Source organism: Phocoena phocoena, chromosome 6, assembly GCF_963924675.1.
Source record: "Phocoena phocoena chromosome 6, mPhoPho1.1, whole genome shotgun sequence".
Classification (NCBI taxonomy): Eukaryota; Metazoa; Chordata; class Mammalia; order Artiodactyla; family Phocoenidae; genus Phocoena; species Phocoena phocoena.
The window spans coordinates 26,093,629-26,106,678 of NC_089224.1; the positions used below are offsets into that span (position 1 = coordinate 26,093,629).

At 52.5% G+C, this 13,050-nt stretch overlaps 1 protein-coding gene across 1 annotated transcript in view; it reads left to right on the forward strand.

Moving 5' to 3' along the window:
• WNK2 (WNK lysine deficient protein kinase 2) overlaps positions 1-13,050 on the forward strand; it is a 164,556-nt gene that overhangs the window by 70,337 nt on the left and 81,169 nt on the right. The window contains exons 9-18 of the mRNA XM_065878923.1: positions 1,943-2,098; positions 2,538-2,729; positions 4,212-4,766; positions 7,260-7,553; positions 8,107-8,156; positions 8,960-9,128; positions 9,215-9,331; positions 9,720-9,890; positions 10,161-10,206; positions 10,721-10,840. Coding sequence (XP_065734995.1) covers positions 1,943-2,098; positions 2,538-2,729; positions 4,212-4,766; positions 7,260-7,553; positions 8,107-8,156; positions 8,960-9,128; positions 9,215-9,331; positions 9,720-9,890; positions 10,161-10,206; positions 10,721-10,840 — 1,870 coding nt within the window. The remainder of the gene's footprint in view (positions 1-1,942; positions 2,099-2,537; positions 2,730-4,211; positions 4,767-7,259; positions 7,554-8,106; positions 8,157-8,959; positions 9,129-9,214; positions 9,332-9,719; positions 9,891-10,160; positions 10,207-10,720; positions 10,841-13,050) is intronic.

Here is a 13,050-nt window from a genome sequence, read left to right on the forward strand (position 1 = left end):
AGGGAGTCACATTTAGCATTTGCTTTTTTATTTTGATTTTTTTTAATGTTAAAGAAAGCAAAACAATTGCTTGCTTCCCAGTCCCAAATGGTCAGTCCCAGGGAAGTTGCCCTTGAGCCAGGCTGTGGAGAGGGGTCCAGGGAGAGATTTAGATGCCCCTCAGGCCCAGAAGTGGTCAGGGCCAGTGCCCCTGCCCGAAGAGCGTCTCCTGCCTCGCGTTACAGTGGCTCCCAACATGCTCTCACATGTGCTCTCACTCCACGCTCTCACGTGTGCTTTCAGTCACGCACTCTCACACCGTGGCTGCCTTTTGGGGCTGCTGAGTGCCGGGCCCCAGCCTTCCTGGCCACTGTCTCTCTTCCCTCCCCTCCTGACTGCTCAGGCTCAGAAGGTCCCTTTGGAAAAGCAATTGAAGCATTCGCCTCTGCTGACTGGAACCCAGTATTCATTTGCAGTTTGACTCGTTTCACAAAATTAAGTGAAATATGATTTTAGAGCAGGAAGAGTTCATTTATGAGAAGGCCACCTGCTTCTCAGAGCAGTGGTTCTCAGCTTTAGGTCACCCATGCTACGGCTGAGCCAGAACCTTCCACCGGCCCTCATCCCCTCTAGGGCAGGGTCATACTTTTCCCTGGCCCCACAGTGTGCTCTCCACCCAGGTTCCTGCAGCACTGCCCCTGTCCTAGTTTTGGCTCACAGGCCGGGATGCCCGTGCACAGGTAGGTCGAGGGCCTGGCCAGGATGCACCCAAAATTGGCTGGAGTGTTCTCTCCCATCTTTTGCCTATTTATGCAAAAACACCTTGGACAGAAGGGGTCCCCAGGGTGCACTGAGGGCTCCTGGGGAGGGTTGCCATGGTGATTTGCCCCTGGGACCCAGGGAAGAAGTGGCACAGATGGTGGAGTCAGGAGTACAAGCCGCTCCTCTGAGACCTCCAGGCTGCCTGAGCTCCTGACTCCCGCTGGGCTAGGGATTGCGGCTCTAGGAACATGTGCACAGGTGACTCATTCCGCCCTGTGGCTTCAAGTGAATGCAAAGGAGAGGTTCCATTCTACCCCATGCTGCTTTTCATAAAGCGTTTACTGCAGAAGGTGAAATGAGTGGTAATGGTTTTGGAAATCACGTGTTTCATCTAGAAAACAAGTGAGAGAACTTTCTGATGTCGGTGTGCTCTCACCTTCAGAAGTCATCTCTGTGTTTTTTTCCATAGCTCTCACCTGCTTCTCACATCCCCACTATTTTGAAGTAAATCCTAGACAGAAAGATGTTTTGCCCCAAGATATTTCAGTCTATATCTCTTCAGGATCAAGACTCTGAAAACAAAACCCAGTACAATTATTGCACCTAAAAATGAACAAGTTAGCAGCTGTTCTTAATAGCATCAAACATTCCAATACTCAGATTTCAGACTCTTTCCTAGTCCATATCTATGCTGTGCTTGGCGGTGAGGGCTCACGTCTGTGGCCTTGTTTTTTTCCTGATGGGTGAGTCATGGGAGACTCGCAGCTCTTCAGGGCACCCCTCTCTCCAGCTCTGTCCCACGTTTTATTCCCACGTTTCCATATTCTGTTTGTGAATATATCCACATGTACACATTTTATATTGTCCTATAAACAAGACACGTATGCCTTTTTATCTTTCCCTCATTTAATGTCATAACAAGTGTTTTCCAGGGTTCCACAAATCTCTTTTAATGATTTTTTCTCACAGCATGATATTCTGTGGAGCTGAAGTTCTAGGACATTCCCTGGTTGGGAGGTGTGGCTGTTCTTGGTTTAGGGACCTCCACACCTTGCTTCTGCTGCATCGTGTCCCTCGGAAAGGGTCCCTGGCAGGATGGCAGGCACGGGGAGTGAGAGATGGGTCCCTGAAGATGGTGAGTGTGTGCTTGGCAGGGCTCCTTAGGACAGCTCCTGAGTGTGGCTCTGGGTGCTTTTTGCAGCCTGGCCTGTCGGTGGCCTCCATCCCGCCCCCCGCCCACCCTCTGCTCCCACAGCAGCCTTTCCCGGAGCCAGCCATGAGCTTCGCCCCTGGGCTGCCGCCGCCCAGTGCCCCTGTGCCGACAGGCCCAGGCCAGCCCACACCCCCCGCCCACCAGGTGAGTGCTGGCTGCTCCTCTTTATGGGTACCATGGGTGCCTCGGTCTCCCCAGGCCCTGCCCATCCGTATTGGCTGGCCTGAGCCCAGTGTCTGTGAGCCTCCTGGCAGGTCCAGGCCCCCTATACGCCTTCTCTGCAGTTCCCCAGGGCCCACGGTGTAGATGGGAGTGGGGGTTGGTCTCTTGTGTCTGTGGAGTTCAGGGTTCCGCAGCACTCAGAAGGCCCCCGTTGCACACAATGGTCCTCCCAGATCTGTGTGTCCCGGGCTCCAGCCTGGGTGTTTGAACATGTGTGTGGGTATATGTATGTGTGCATGTGTGTGAGTTGATTTTTTCTGTTGTTTCTAAGTACATAGGTGTGTCTCAGGAGGGCACTGGTCTAAGAGAAGCCCCTCTCTCTTTCTAGCCTCCTCACCTGACGCAGCCGGTGGTACCCCAGCCTCCTCACCTGACGCAGCCGGTACCCCTGCCACAGGTCCTGGCCCCACAGCCTGTGGGCCCTCTCCAACCGGTGCCCCCCAACCTGCCTCCATACCTGGCTCCAGCCTCCCAGGTGGTGGCCCCTGCTCAGCTGAAGCCCCTCCAGATGCCTCCGGCGCCCCTGCAGCCACTTGCTCAAGTCCCTCCACAGGTACCCCTCTGTCCCCTGCTCTACAGCCTCACCTTCTCACCCAGTCTGGTTGGCTGTTCCTTGTCCTCAGGGCGCACGGGTCCCTCAAGAGAGAGACACTCCCTGATGACAGGGCGGCTGGGCTGCCGTGCTCTCCTGCCTTTGACTTCTGCCCCAGATGCATCTGGGATGGGGAAAGGTTTAGTCCAGAGTCAGACCAGAGAAGCCAGGATGGGGCTGTGAGCACGTAGCTATAGTCACCGTCCTCCACGGAGCTACTCGAGGCTGTGCTGACCATGGATTCTTGGGAGTCCAGGGGACAGCCGAGCAGCTTGCCAACTACAAAGAAGAGTTGACTGTAAAAGTGACTTCCGATGCCCGTCTTCGGGGGAGCATCACGTGACCAATATCACTTGATAGCACGTGGTTGATGCTTGGGTGCTGTCACTCAGGCTAATGCTGTCAGTGGTCATGCATGTTTCCAGTGAACCTTGATCACGGGACGGCTTTCGTTTCATGGATCCCATTACAGTGTGTTGGCAGAGCTAGGATGGGAAGTGAAGCTGTGAGTGTTCCTGCGGTTTATAGGCACCACCCAGAAGGTTCTTTCATGTCAGCAGTTGCCTGTCACCAGCCTTGTCCTCATTACTCCTGCACTGGAGTCACTTTCATCATCTAGTTAACCCACCACTTTGCTCCCGGTGGTCGGGGCATTTAGTTGCTTTTCAAATACACAGAGGTCAGTTTGCATATTTTCGCTGTCTTATAATTACACAAAAGCACATATTATGCAATGCTCATGTGCCCGCAACCAGAAAAGCTTTATTTTAGAGAGAACTGTCAGAGAATCTGCTGAAATGTTTGAAGTGCTAGAGCCACGGGATGTCTCCAGGATGGAAGAGCAGACACTGAAGGTTCCAGAGCTCTGCTGTTGTGAGATGCTGCTCTCTCCCAGGATGCATGGCACAGGGGCATTCGGCCAGCAAGGAGGGGCTGGAAGATATGCTTTTCTTGAGATAACCTGTTGAAGAATTTGGTCTCAGTGTGAATTTATACAGATTGGAGGGAATCAGGCAAAGTAATTTCAGATGTTTGGGGCCAGTCCCGGTAGCTCTGGCAGTCCTGGTCTTTCTGAATGAGAACATGCCAAAGCTGTGAATCTGATGGTCACTGTTATAACCCCTGATGTCCTTGCAGTCACCTAGCAGTAGCCTCAGAGTGGCCCAGCCTGAGCCCCTTTGAGGTGGTGCTGAAGGCGGGGCTGTCTTGAAGGTCATGTCTGCACCCCACACCCTTTTGAGGCCTCCTGCCTTTCCTTCTGTTTGGTGGTATCATACACTTGGTTCCATTTAAATTGGGTTTGTTTTTGTTCCCTTCCATAGAAGCTACACAAAAGTGTGTTAGGGGCAGAAGCTGTGGGTGACGTGGATCCTCTCACCCAGTACAGATGTGCTGCAGGCACGGCCAAGTCTTGGTGGGGCTGACATGCTTGTTCTCTTTCAGATGCCTCCACTTCCTGTTGTCCCCCCCATCGCTCCACTGGCCACAGTCGACAGCCTCCCTGCAGCCCTTCCTGACCTGCCAGCCACCAGTGGGCCCGCCGTGCCTCCCCCCTCTCAGTATTTCTCTCCGGCTGTCATCTTGCCAAGCCTCCCACTCAGTGCCACCACTGCTCCCCTGCCCACGTCACCGGCCCTGCCTCTGCAGACAGTCAAGCTGCCCCACCCTACAGGGGCACCACTGGCCGTGCCATGCCAGACCATCGTGCCAAGCGTGGCGGCCACTGCTACTGGCATCCCTCTGCTGGCTGTGGCTCCGCAGGGTGTGGCTGCCCTGTCCATTCACCCCACTGTGGCCCAGCTCCCTGCCCAGCCTGTGTACCCGGCGGCCTTTCCGCAGATGGTGCCCAGCGACGTCCCGCCTTCTCCCCTCCATGCAGCGCAGAATGTGCGGGCTGCCCCTCCCCACCCGGCACCCCCCATGCTGCCACAACCCCACAAGCCAAGTGTTGCCCGCCTTGCCGAGCAGGCTGCTCCGGCCGCCGGTGCTGGGAGTCAGGTAACCCACCTGCTGGCCAGGGCCCACGCTCTAGGCACTGGGAGACCCCTTAGCACATGAGGAGTTCATGGACCTCTGCTCCTTCTCAGCACCTTGACCCCGGTAGCAGAGTGGGAATGGACAAGCAGGCAGCTCTGTCCCATGGCTGCAGCGTCTCATCCAGCATGGGGGGTGTCTGCTGCCTCCTCTCGCCTCCCAGCACGTGTTAGGAGCCTTGGGGATTGGGGTGGCTAGAAGCTCCACTCTTGGTTCCTTCCCAAGTGTCAGTAGCAGCTGCTTGTGGTGGGGGGCTCCCGGCCCCTGGCCACTGGGCATTGTGGCCCCTGCCTTCACCTGGATAGGGTTGGCAGTCTCAGTGCAGCTGTGTCATCCGCTCCGTGGACGCTGGAGAGGCTCACGCTGCCTGTCTTGTTGCCTGTCAAAGTAAAGTAGGCGGGTAACCCCCATCTCAGCAACTGGGAACTGAGGCAGATGGTGTTCAGACGGGATCTGTTGGTTGTGGACTAGGCAGTGCTGGGTGTCCATGGGTTATTGGTTCCAAGGCAGTCATGGCAGACAAGGATGATGTCTCAGAATCAGGTGGGGACCATGGGCAGCTTGTTGGGCTGACAGTGAAGGGATACAGGGACACGTACCCTGCTGGCTGGGTGGACCTCCCCGTGGCTCCACACACCTGCGCAGCCCACGCGTGTTTTGGAGTTCCAGGGCAGTTATCCACCCTCACATGAGGAGAGGAGCTGGCATGGGGCTCTCACCTTGTGGGGGGCTCTCACCTTGGGGAGGCTCTCATCTGGGCATCCCCCCACCTGTAAGGCACCAAGTAAGGGAGCCTCTTACCTGGGCGCCCTCCCACCTGGCCCCACCCTGGCTCTAAGCCTCAACAGCTTTGTGCCTGTTGGGCGTGTCCTTTGCCGTTTGAGCTCAGGCTCCTGCCCTTTTGATTTGGTCATGAAGAGTCATCCTGGAAGTGTTAAGGGGCCAGGTGTCCCCCTAGCTCATTTTGTACTGAATCCATTCTAGAGTAAGGCACTATGTCATAAGTATGCACAGATTCTCCTGGATGTTTCTGTCCACAGGGTGTGGCTGCCCTGTCCATTCACCCCACTGTGGCCCAGCTCCCTGCCCAGCCTGTGTACCCGGCGGCCTTTCCGCCGATGGTGCGGAAGAAGGGATTTGTACTCGGAGAAGGAAGGGACGATTTTCATTGACCAGTAGGCTGGTGTTTGTTTGAAAACCAGTGTGAGGAGGTGCATCAGTCCAGTGCCTTGACTGAGCAGGCACCTCCCTGGTCTGTTACTTGGAGTAACACTGACTCGGGTCAGGGCCATTTGGGGAAAGCCAAGGGCCGAGTGGAGGCCTGGGGGTCTGTGGTGTCATTGCTGGGCCCGTGCCTTACGCCACATGCTGGCCTGGCACACTGTTGGCACTGGGTTGTTGGCTCAGCCAGTGGCTGGAGAAGGTGCTGGGTGCTTAGAGGTCACTGGCCAGGCCTGGTGGCCTCTCTGTGGTCCAGCTGGCAGAGGGTCTGGAGTTTATTGATGAGCTTGTCTGGCCGCCCAGAGACTTCCCTGTGCTGAGGGAAGAGACTCCTCTGAATGCACCAGCTGGGGTGTCTTTCCAGGAGAGAGGGCTCCTCGGCTAGGCTGTGGCTTTCGCATCTTACCCCACGTACCACGTGTCTTATTGGTCTCATACCAGCAGGCCCAGTGGCGGGTCATTCCCATTCCCAACCTCAACCCCGAACTGGAGCCCTTAGCCTATCTTAGCCTTCCCCCATGAGAGCTTTTCAAGAGGGAACAGTAGGGGATCTGGTCCAGCTCCTGAGTCACCCCATGGAAGGCATAGGTCCACAGTCCCTCTTGCCATGGCTGGGATTGAAATGCAGGATTTGTTTGTTTGTTTGTTTTTTGCGGTACGCGGGCCGCTCACTGTTGTGGCCTCTCCCGTTGCGGAGCACAGGCTCCGGATGCGCAGGCTCAGCGGCCATGGCTCACGGGCCCAGCCGCTCCGTGGCATGTGGGATCTTCCCGCACCGGGGCACGAACCCACGTCCCCTGCATCGGCAGGCGGATTCTCAACCACTGCGCCACCAGGGAAGCCCCGGAATGTGGGTTTTGACCTGACAGGAGGCTTGGATGGAGTAGTGTGGTGGCCTGGCCCTGTAGGGTGGTGGCAACGGAGCCCAGACAGGTGCTAAGTGTATGCCATACTTACAGCTTCTCAGCCTGACTCAGCTAGGAGTTCAGAGATGAAGTGCAGTTTTAGGTTTGATTTTATACAGATGGGGACATGAGAGTGTCTGCTCTTGTTTGTTTCATTAAATCTGCATACAAACATTCCTGGATTTGTCTGTGGGGTGTGGGTGGATGGAGAGGGATGTCTGCATTTCCTGCTCACCTGCCTGGATGGTGGAAGTGCCTGCTTTGGTCCGGGAGCCTCAGGAAATGCAATGGCCTGCACCCCAATTTGCATCCCTGTCCTCTGTGCCCCCAGATCCTGCTTGGCCACCCGCCTCCATATGCCGTGGATGTCACCACCCAGGTCCCCACAGTGCCCGCGCCAGCTGCCGTTCTCTCCCCACCTCTGCCAGAAGTGCTGCCGCCTACTGCCCCTGAGCTCCTGCCTCAGCTCCCCGGCTCCCTGGCTCCCACAGTGATGGCGGCTGCTCAGAGCTTGCCTGTCCAGACCACTGCGCTCCTGCCACCTGCTAACCTGCCACTGCCCAGCGGGCCTGGGGTCACTGGTCCCTGCCCAGCCGTTCAGCTGACAGTGGAGCTGCCCCCGGAGGTGTGTGGCCCCCCACTTGGGGCTCAGCCCCCATTCCGTCACCCTGATCCCAGCACCACGGCAGCCCTCCTGTGCCATGACCTTGGGTCTCAGCCCTAGAAGTCGGGAGTGCCCTTGGGAAGGTGGAAGCATGTGCTCAGGGACACCATGGGTGCTGTTCTTATCTTCCTCTGCTGTCCCTGGATGTCACACTTTCTTTAATCACACATCCAGCTGGAGACCGTGATTTTTACACATGGATTCAGAGTGCTTTTCTTTGGAGGCGATGGGAAGGCCTGTGACAATTCTTCCTGGGCCATGTGCTCCCTCATGGGGATGATCAAAGTGGGTTAGCGTGTTTGGGAAGGGGGTGGCCCCAGCTTTTAGAAATCTGCTTGGCTCCAAGCGTTAACATAAAACCCCTCACTCCTGCCACCCTGCGTGGTTTGCTTGCTGCAGTCAGAAGGAAGCGGGTGGCGGGCTGGGCTGTGGAGGTGGGGAGACAGCAGACTGATGCGTCTGTGTCGCGGGGGAATGGATGTGACCTGTCCTCCTTTCCATGGTTTTATTTCAGGAGCAGGCCTCGCAGGACAAGCAGCCGAGCCTCCCTCAGAGCTGTGAGAGGTAATAGCACACTTTGCCCTCATGTGTCAGGGCTTCTAACAATGTTGCTCACTTCCAAGTCTGACGTGGTGGAGCTTCAGGTAGCTCCTCTGGGGTCTTTGTCAGTGCTTGTTGAAATTTGGTAGTCAGATACTCCCAGTTGTGTTCTGGGTCCTTGTGCTGGTCTGCAATGCCGAGGACCTTCTAGAAGGGAGAGGCTGCGGACAGAGAGTCAGCAGGTCTGGGGACCGTGGGGAGGCCTGGAGGGCAGAGCAGAGTCCAGCCCACATCCTGGGTCTCCCAGCACCTCAAGCACGGAGAATGTTGCATTTGGGGAGGGAACTGGTTACAGGAAGTGACCATGTGTCCCACCCTTCTGGTAATGCCAGCACCAAACTTGGTGTTCCGCAAAGTCTCCTCAAATCCTACAACAGCTCCATCTGGTTGGCGTGTTCCCCTTGCTGTTGAACAGATGGGGGAACCGAGGCACGGGGGAGGATTGTGTCTTAATCCTGACATTTACTGTAAGCCGAATAAGCTTGATTCACAGGCCAGGAGCCGAGAGGACCTAGGTCCTGGGTCAGAAAGGCCATGTGTTCTCTACGACTCCAACACTGCCTAGGACAGATGTTACAGGGGGAGAAGGGCAGCAGGCTCAGGGGTCTCTCTCCTGGGCATGGCCAGCTTTAGACTCTCTAGGTTTTCCAGGTGAGCACACCCAGACAGTAAAGCTTCTGGCTGTTTCCCGAAAAGCCAAGTTTCCACGTGAGGCAGGCTTGCAGGCCCTTCCCTTGGGTACTGTAACATTCTTGGTTTTTGTGTAGCTACGGAGGTTCTGACGTCACTTCTGGAAGAGAGATGAGTGACAGCTGTGAAGGTGCATTTGGTGGGGGGAAGCTGGAAGGCAAGGCCGCTCGGAAACATCACCGCAGGTCCACGCGTGCACGCTCCCGCCAGGAGAGAGCCAGCCGGCCCCGGCTGACCATCCTGAATGTGAGTAGCCAGGCAGAACGGGCCGGCAAGACAGGGCTGGCTAGTCACGGTCTCCTCCCTGGTCTCACTGCCTGAGTGTCCTGTAGGTGTGCAACACAGGTGACAAGATGGTGGAGTGCCAGCTGGAGACACACAACCACAAGATGGTGACGTTCAAGTTCGACCTGGATGGGGATGCACCTGACGAGATTGCTACCTACATGGTGAGGCTAGGTGTCCTGCCTGGTCAGATGAGTCAGTGGCCCTTCCCCTGGGACTGACTGTGAGGCTGTCTCCCTGTGTCCTATGGGCGCATGCCTGCCAACCCCACTGAAGAGAATATTGGTTGCCAGCCTTACCTGTCCTCCCGCCTCTGCAGGTGGCTGCCTTTTGTGGGCAGCACTGGCCCATCACCTGGAGGGCCTGCTTCTCAAGCTGTGGCTTCTCTTGCTAAACCGTGCAGCCCTGATGTTGGGAACTGGGCTTCCTGGCTGTGTCTCCCCTCTTGGGCTTAGTCCAGAGTAGAAGTCAAGCAAATCAATCAGTGAAGACCCAGTGTGGCCAGTGGCCCGAGGTACATCCCCACCAGCAGGGTTGCATGTGCTGTTGCAGGTAGATCACGACTTCATCCTGCAGGCTGAGCGGGAGACATTCATTGAGCAGATGAAGGACGTCATGGACAAGGCAGAGGACATGCTCAGTGAGGACACGGATGTGGACCGTGGCTCTGACCCTGGGGTGAGCCCGCCGCACCTCAGCACCTGTGGCCTGGGTTCTGGGGAGGTAAGTCCCGGGTAAGAGGTCCCAGGAGGGTCTGGGCCTGCTTATCCCCCAACTCCAGGCTCTGTGAGTACAACACTGTGATGTCGCCTGCTGGAGGAGTCTGTAGGCCATGCAGTGTTGGGTGAGGTGGCTGGGAGGGTGGGCGCCTTCAGTTCAGTTAGAAATGTCCGAGCTCCTGAGGCCCCTCAGATGATTTGAGGCAGTGCTGTGCTCTGAAGGAAGTTCTTGTTCCACGCAGTCTGCTGAGTTCTGATCCTTTACCTCCTTCAGGAGAGTCGCCAACCCCAAGCGAATGCCCCGGTGTATCAGCAAAATGGTATGTCTCCTTTCAAGCCTACACCTGCCAATCAGACATGCATTTGGAGGAGGCATATCTGTCATTGTCCCTTCTCTGCCTTCCAGCAGGCATTTGATAAGAGCCCCACAATGAGCATATTGTAAGGGGTTTTGACTACCACACGGCGGGGGGGTTCTGGAGTGTGTGGTGAGCGTGCCCCCATCGGGGGACAGCTGCCCTGTCTGAGAAGCCATATCTGGTCTGGGTTGGGATGGAGCACTGTGTGGACTCACTGCTGTCTGCTGGTCCCCCAGCCAGCATTACCCCTTCAGTGATGCACCACAGGTGTCCTGGGACATAAGCCTGTGCTGGGGGGACTTGTGAGAGCCTCTGCCAGTGAGGACCCCCTGAGTGGGTTGCACATCCTCCCCACTGGTGTGAGAGGAGTTCCCCAAATCCCCATACGGCAGGTCTGGTGCTGGTGGGGAGGGGTCATGCCAGCCTTGGGAGAAACCTGCTCACTCTCACCAGCTGTTTTTGCCCTGCCTCTTAGTCCTTCACACTGGGAAGAGGTGGTTTATCATCTGTCCAGTGGCTGAGCATCCAGCAGCAGAGGCCCCCGAATCTTCACCCCCACTTCCTCTGAGCTCCCTGCAGCCAGACACCAGCCAAGGTATGAGCAGCCAGAACCCCTCAAACCTTCCTCCTTGATAATTAGGTGTGCCTCCTGTGTATTGCTCCACATCACCTCATTGTCCTCAGCCTGGCTTTACCTGTGCTTATGTTTTGCCAGCAGGTGCTGTGTGCCCAGCAAAGTGCAAGGGCCATATTAAAATATGTGGGATGCAGCTAAAACAGTAATTAAAGGGAAATTTATAGCACTAAATGGTTAGAGGAAGAAAGAGATCTCAAATCAGTATCCCAAGCTTTCATTTTGAGAAATTAGGAAAACTAGAACAAAATCGAAAGCAAGCAGAAGGAAGGAAATAAAGATAAGAGCAGAAATCAATGAAATTTGAGACAAAAACAATAATAAAAACAATGAAACCAAAAACTGATTCTTTGAAAAGAATTAATAAAATGATTAACTTCTTGTAAGACTGACAAAGAAAAAGACACAAAATACCAATATCAGGAATAAAAAAGGAGACCACTACAGATCTTGCGTAAAAGGATACTAGTCATGGAATACTATGAACAAACCTGCACACATAAATTTGACAACTTAGATGAAACAGACTAATTCTGAAAGCCACAAACTACTGAAACTCATCCAAGGTGGAATAGATAACCTGAATACTCCTATTAACAAGATTGAATTTGCATCAAAAAATCTCCCAAAGGAATTTTCTAGGCCCAGATAGTTTCACTGGTAAATTCTATCAAACATTTAATAAAGGAAATAACACCAATTCTATACAGTCTCATCCAGAAAATGGAAGAGGAAGGAACACTTCTCAAATAATTTTATGAAGCGAGCGTCACCCTTATATCAAAACCACACAAAGGCAGTACAAAAAAAGAGTGACAGATGCTAATCTTTCAGGGATATAGAGGGGGAAAAAAACACTCAATAACATATCAAAAAGTCAAATCTAGAAATTTATAAAAAAAGTAATATGCCATAACAAAGTGGAGTATATCCTGGGAAGGCAATATTCAAAAATCAATTAATTCACCATATAATGTCAATGGGAATTTCCTTTCTCTACAAAGGGAAAGATACATGATCATATCAGTTGATACAGAAAATGTGACAAAATACAACATCCATTTATGATAAAAATGCTCAGCAAACTAGTGATAAAAGGGAACATCCTCAACCTGATAAAGGGCATCTACAGAAAACTGACAGCTAGCATCATATTTAGTGGTGAAAAGCTAAATGTGTTTTCCCAGAGATTGGGATCAAGGCATAGATGTCCACTCTCTCTATTCCTATTCAACATCACACTAGAAATCTTAGATTCCAGATGGGCAAGAAACAGAAATAAAAGGCATGTGGATTGAAAAGGAAGAAATAAAACTGTCTCTGCAGCTAATATGATTTTATGTGGAAAAAATCACAAGCATTCTTAACAACAGACAACTCTTAGAACACAGGATTTAGCAAAATCACAGGATATATAATCAACAACAAACATAACTATATTTCTATGCTGACAGTGAACAATTAAAAACTAAAAATTTGAAAGAATACTATTTACAGTGACTCAAAAAAAAGATAATAGCTATAAATGTAACAAAACATATACAGAATCTGTATGGTGAAAACTACAAAATATTGATGAAATGGATTAGAGATGACCTAAATAAATGGAGAAACATTCTATGTTTATGGATTGGAAGACTCAACATAGTAAAAATGTCAGTTCTTCCCAAAGTGATATATAGATTTAATGCAATACCAGTAAAAATTCAAACAGGATAATTTTTGCAGATATAGGCAGTCTGACTCTAAAATTTATATGGAAGTACAAAGGTAATTTAAATAGCTAAAGCAGTTTTGAAAAAGGAGAATGAAGTTGGAGGCATCACACGACTCAGTATTAAGGCTTATTTTAATGTTACAGTAATCCAGAAAGCTCAGTATTGGCAAAGGGATTGGCACATAGATAAGTGGAAAAGAATAGAAAGCCCAGAAATAGATCCATAGAAATACGGCCATTTGATTTTTTGACAAAGATGCAAAAGCAATTCTATGTAGAAAGGATAGTCTTTTCAATAAATGGTGTTGGACTAGTTGCTTATACATATGCAATAATTGAACCTTGACCTATGCCTGACATCTTATATAATAATTAACTCAAATTTCATTGTATATCCAAATATAAAATGTAAAACTATAACTTTTAGAAAAAAACATCGGAGAAAACCTTTTGT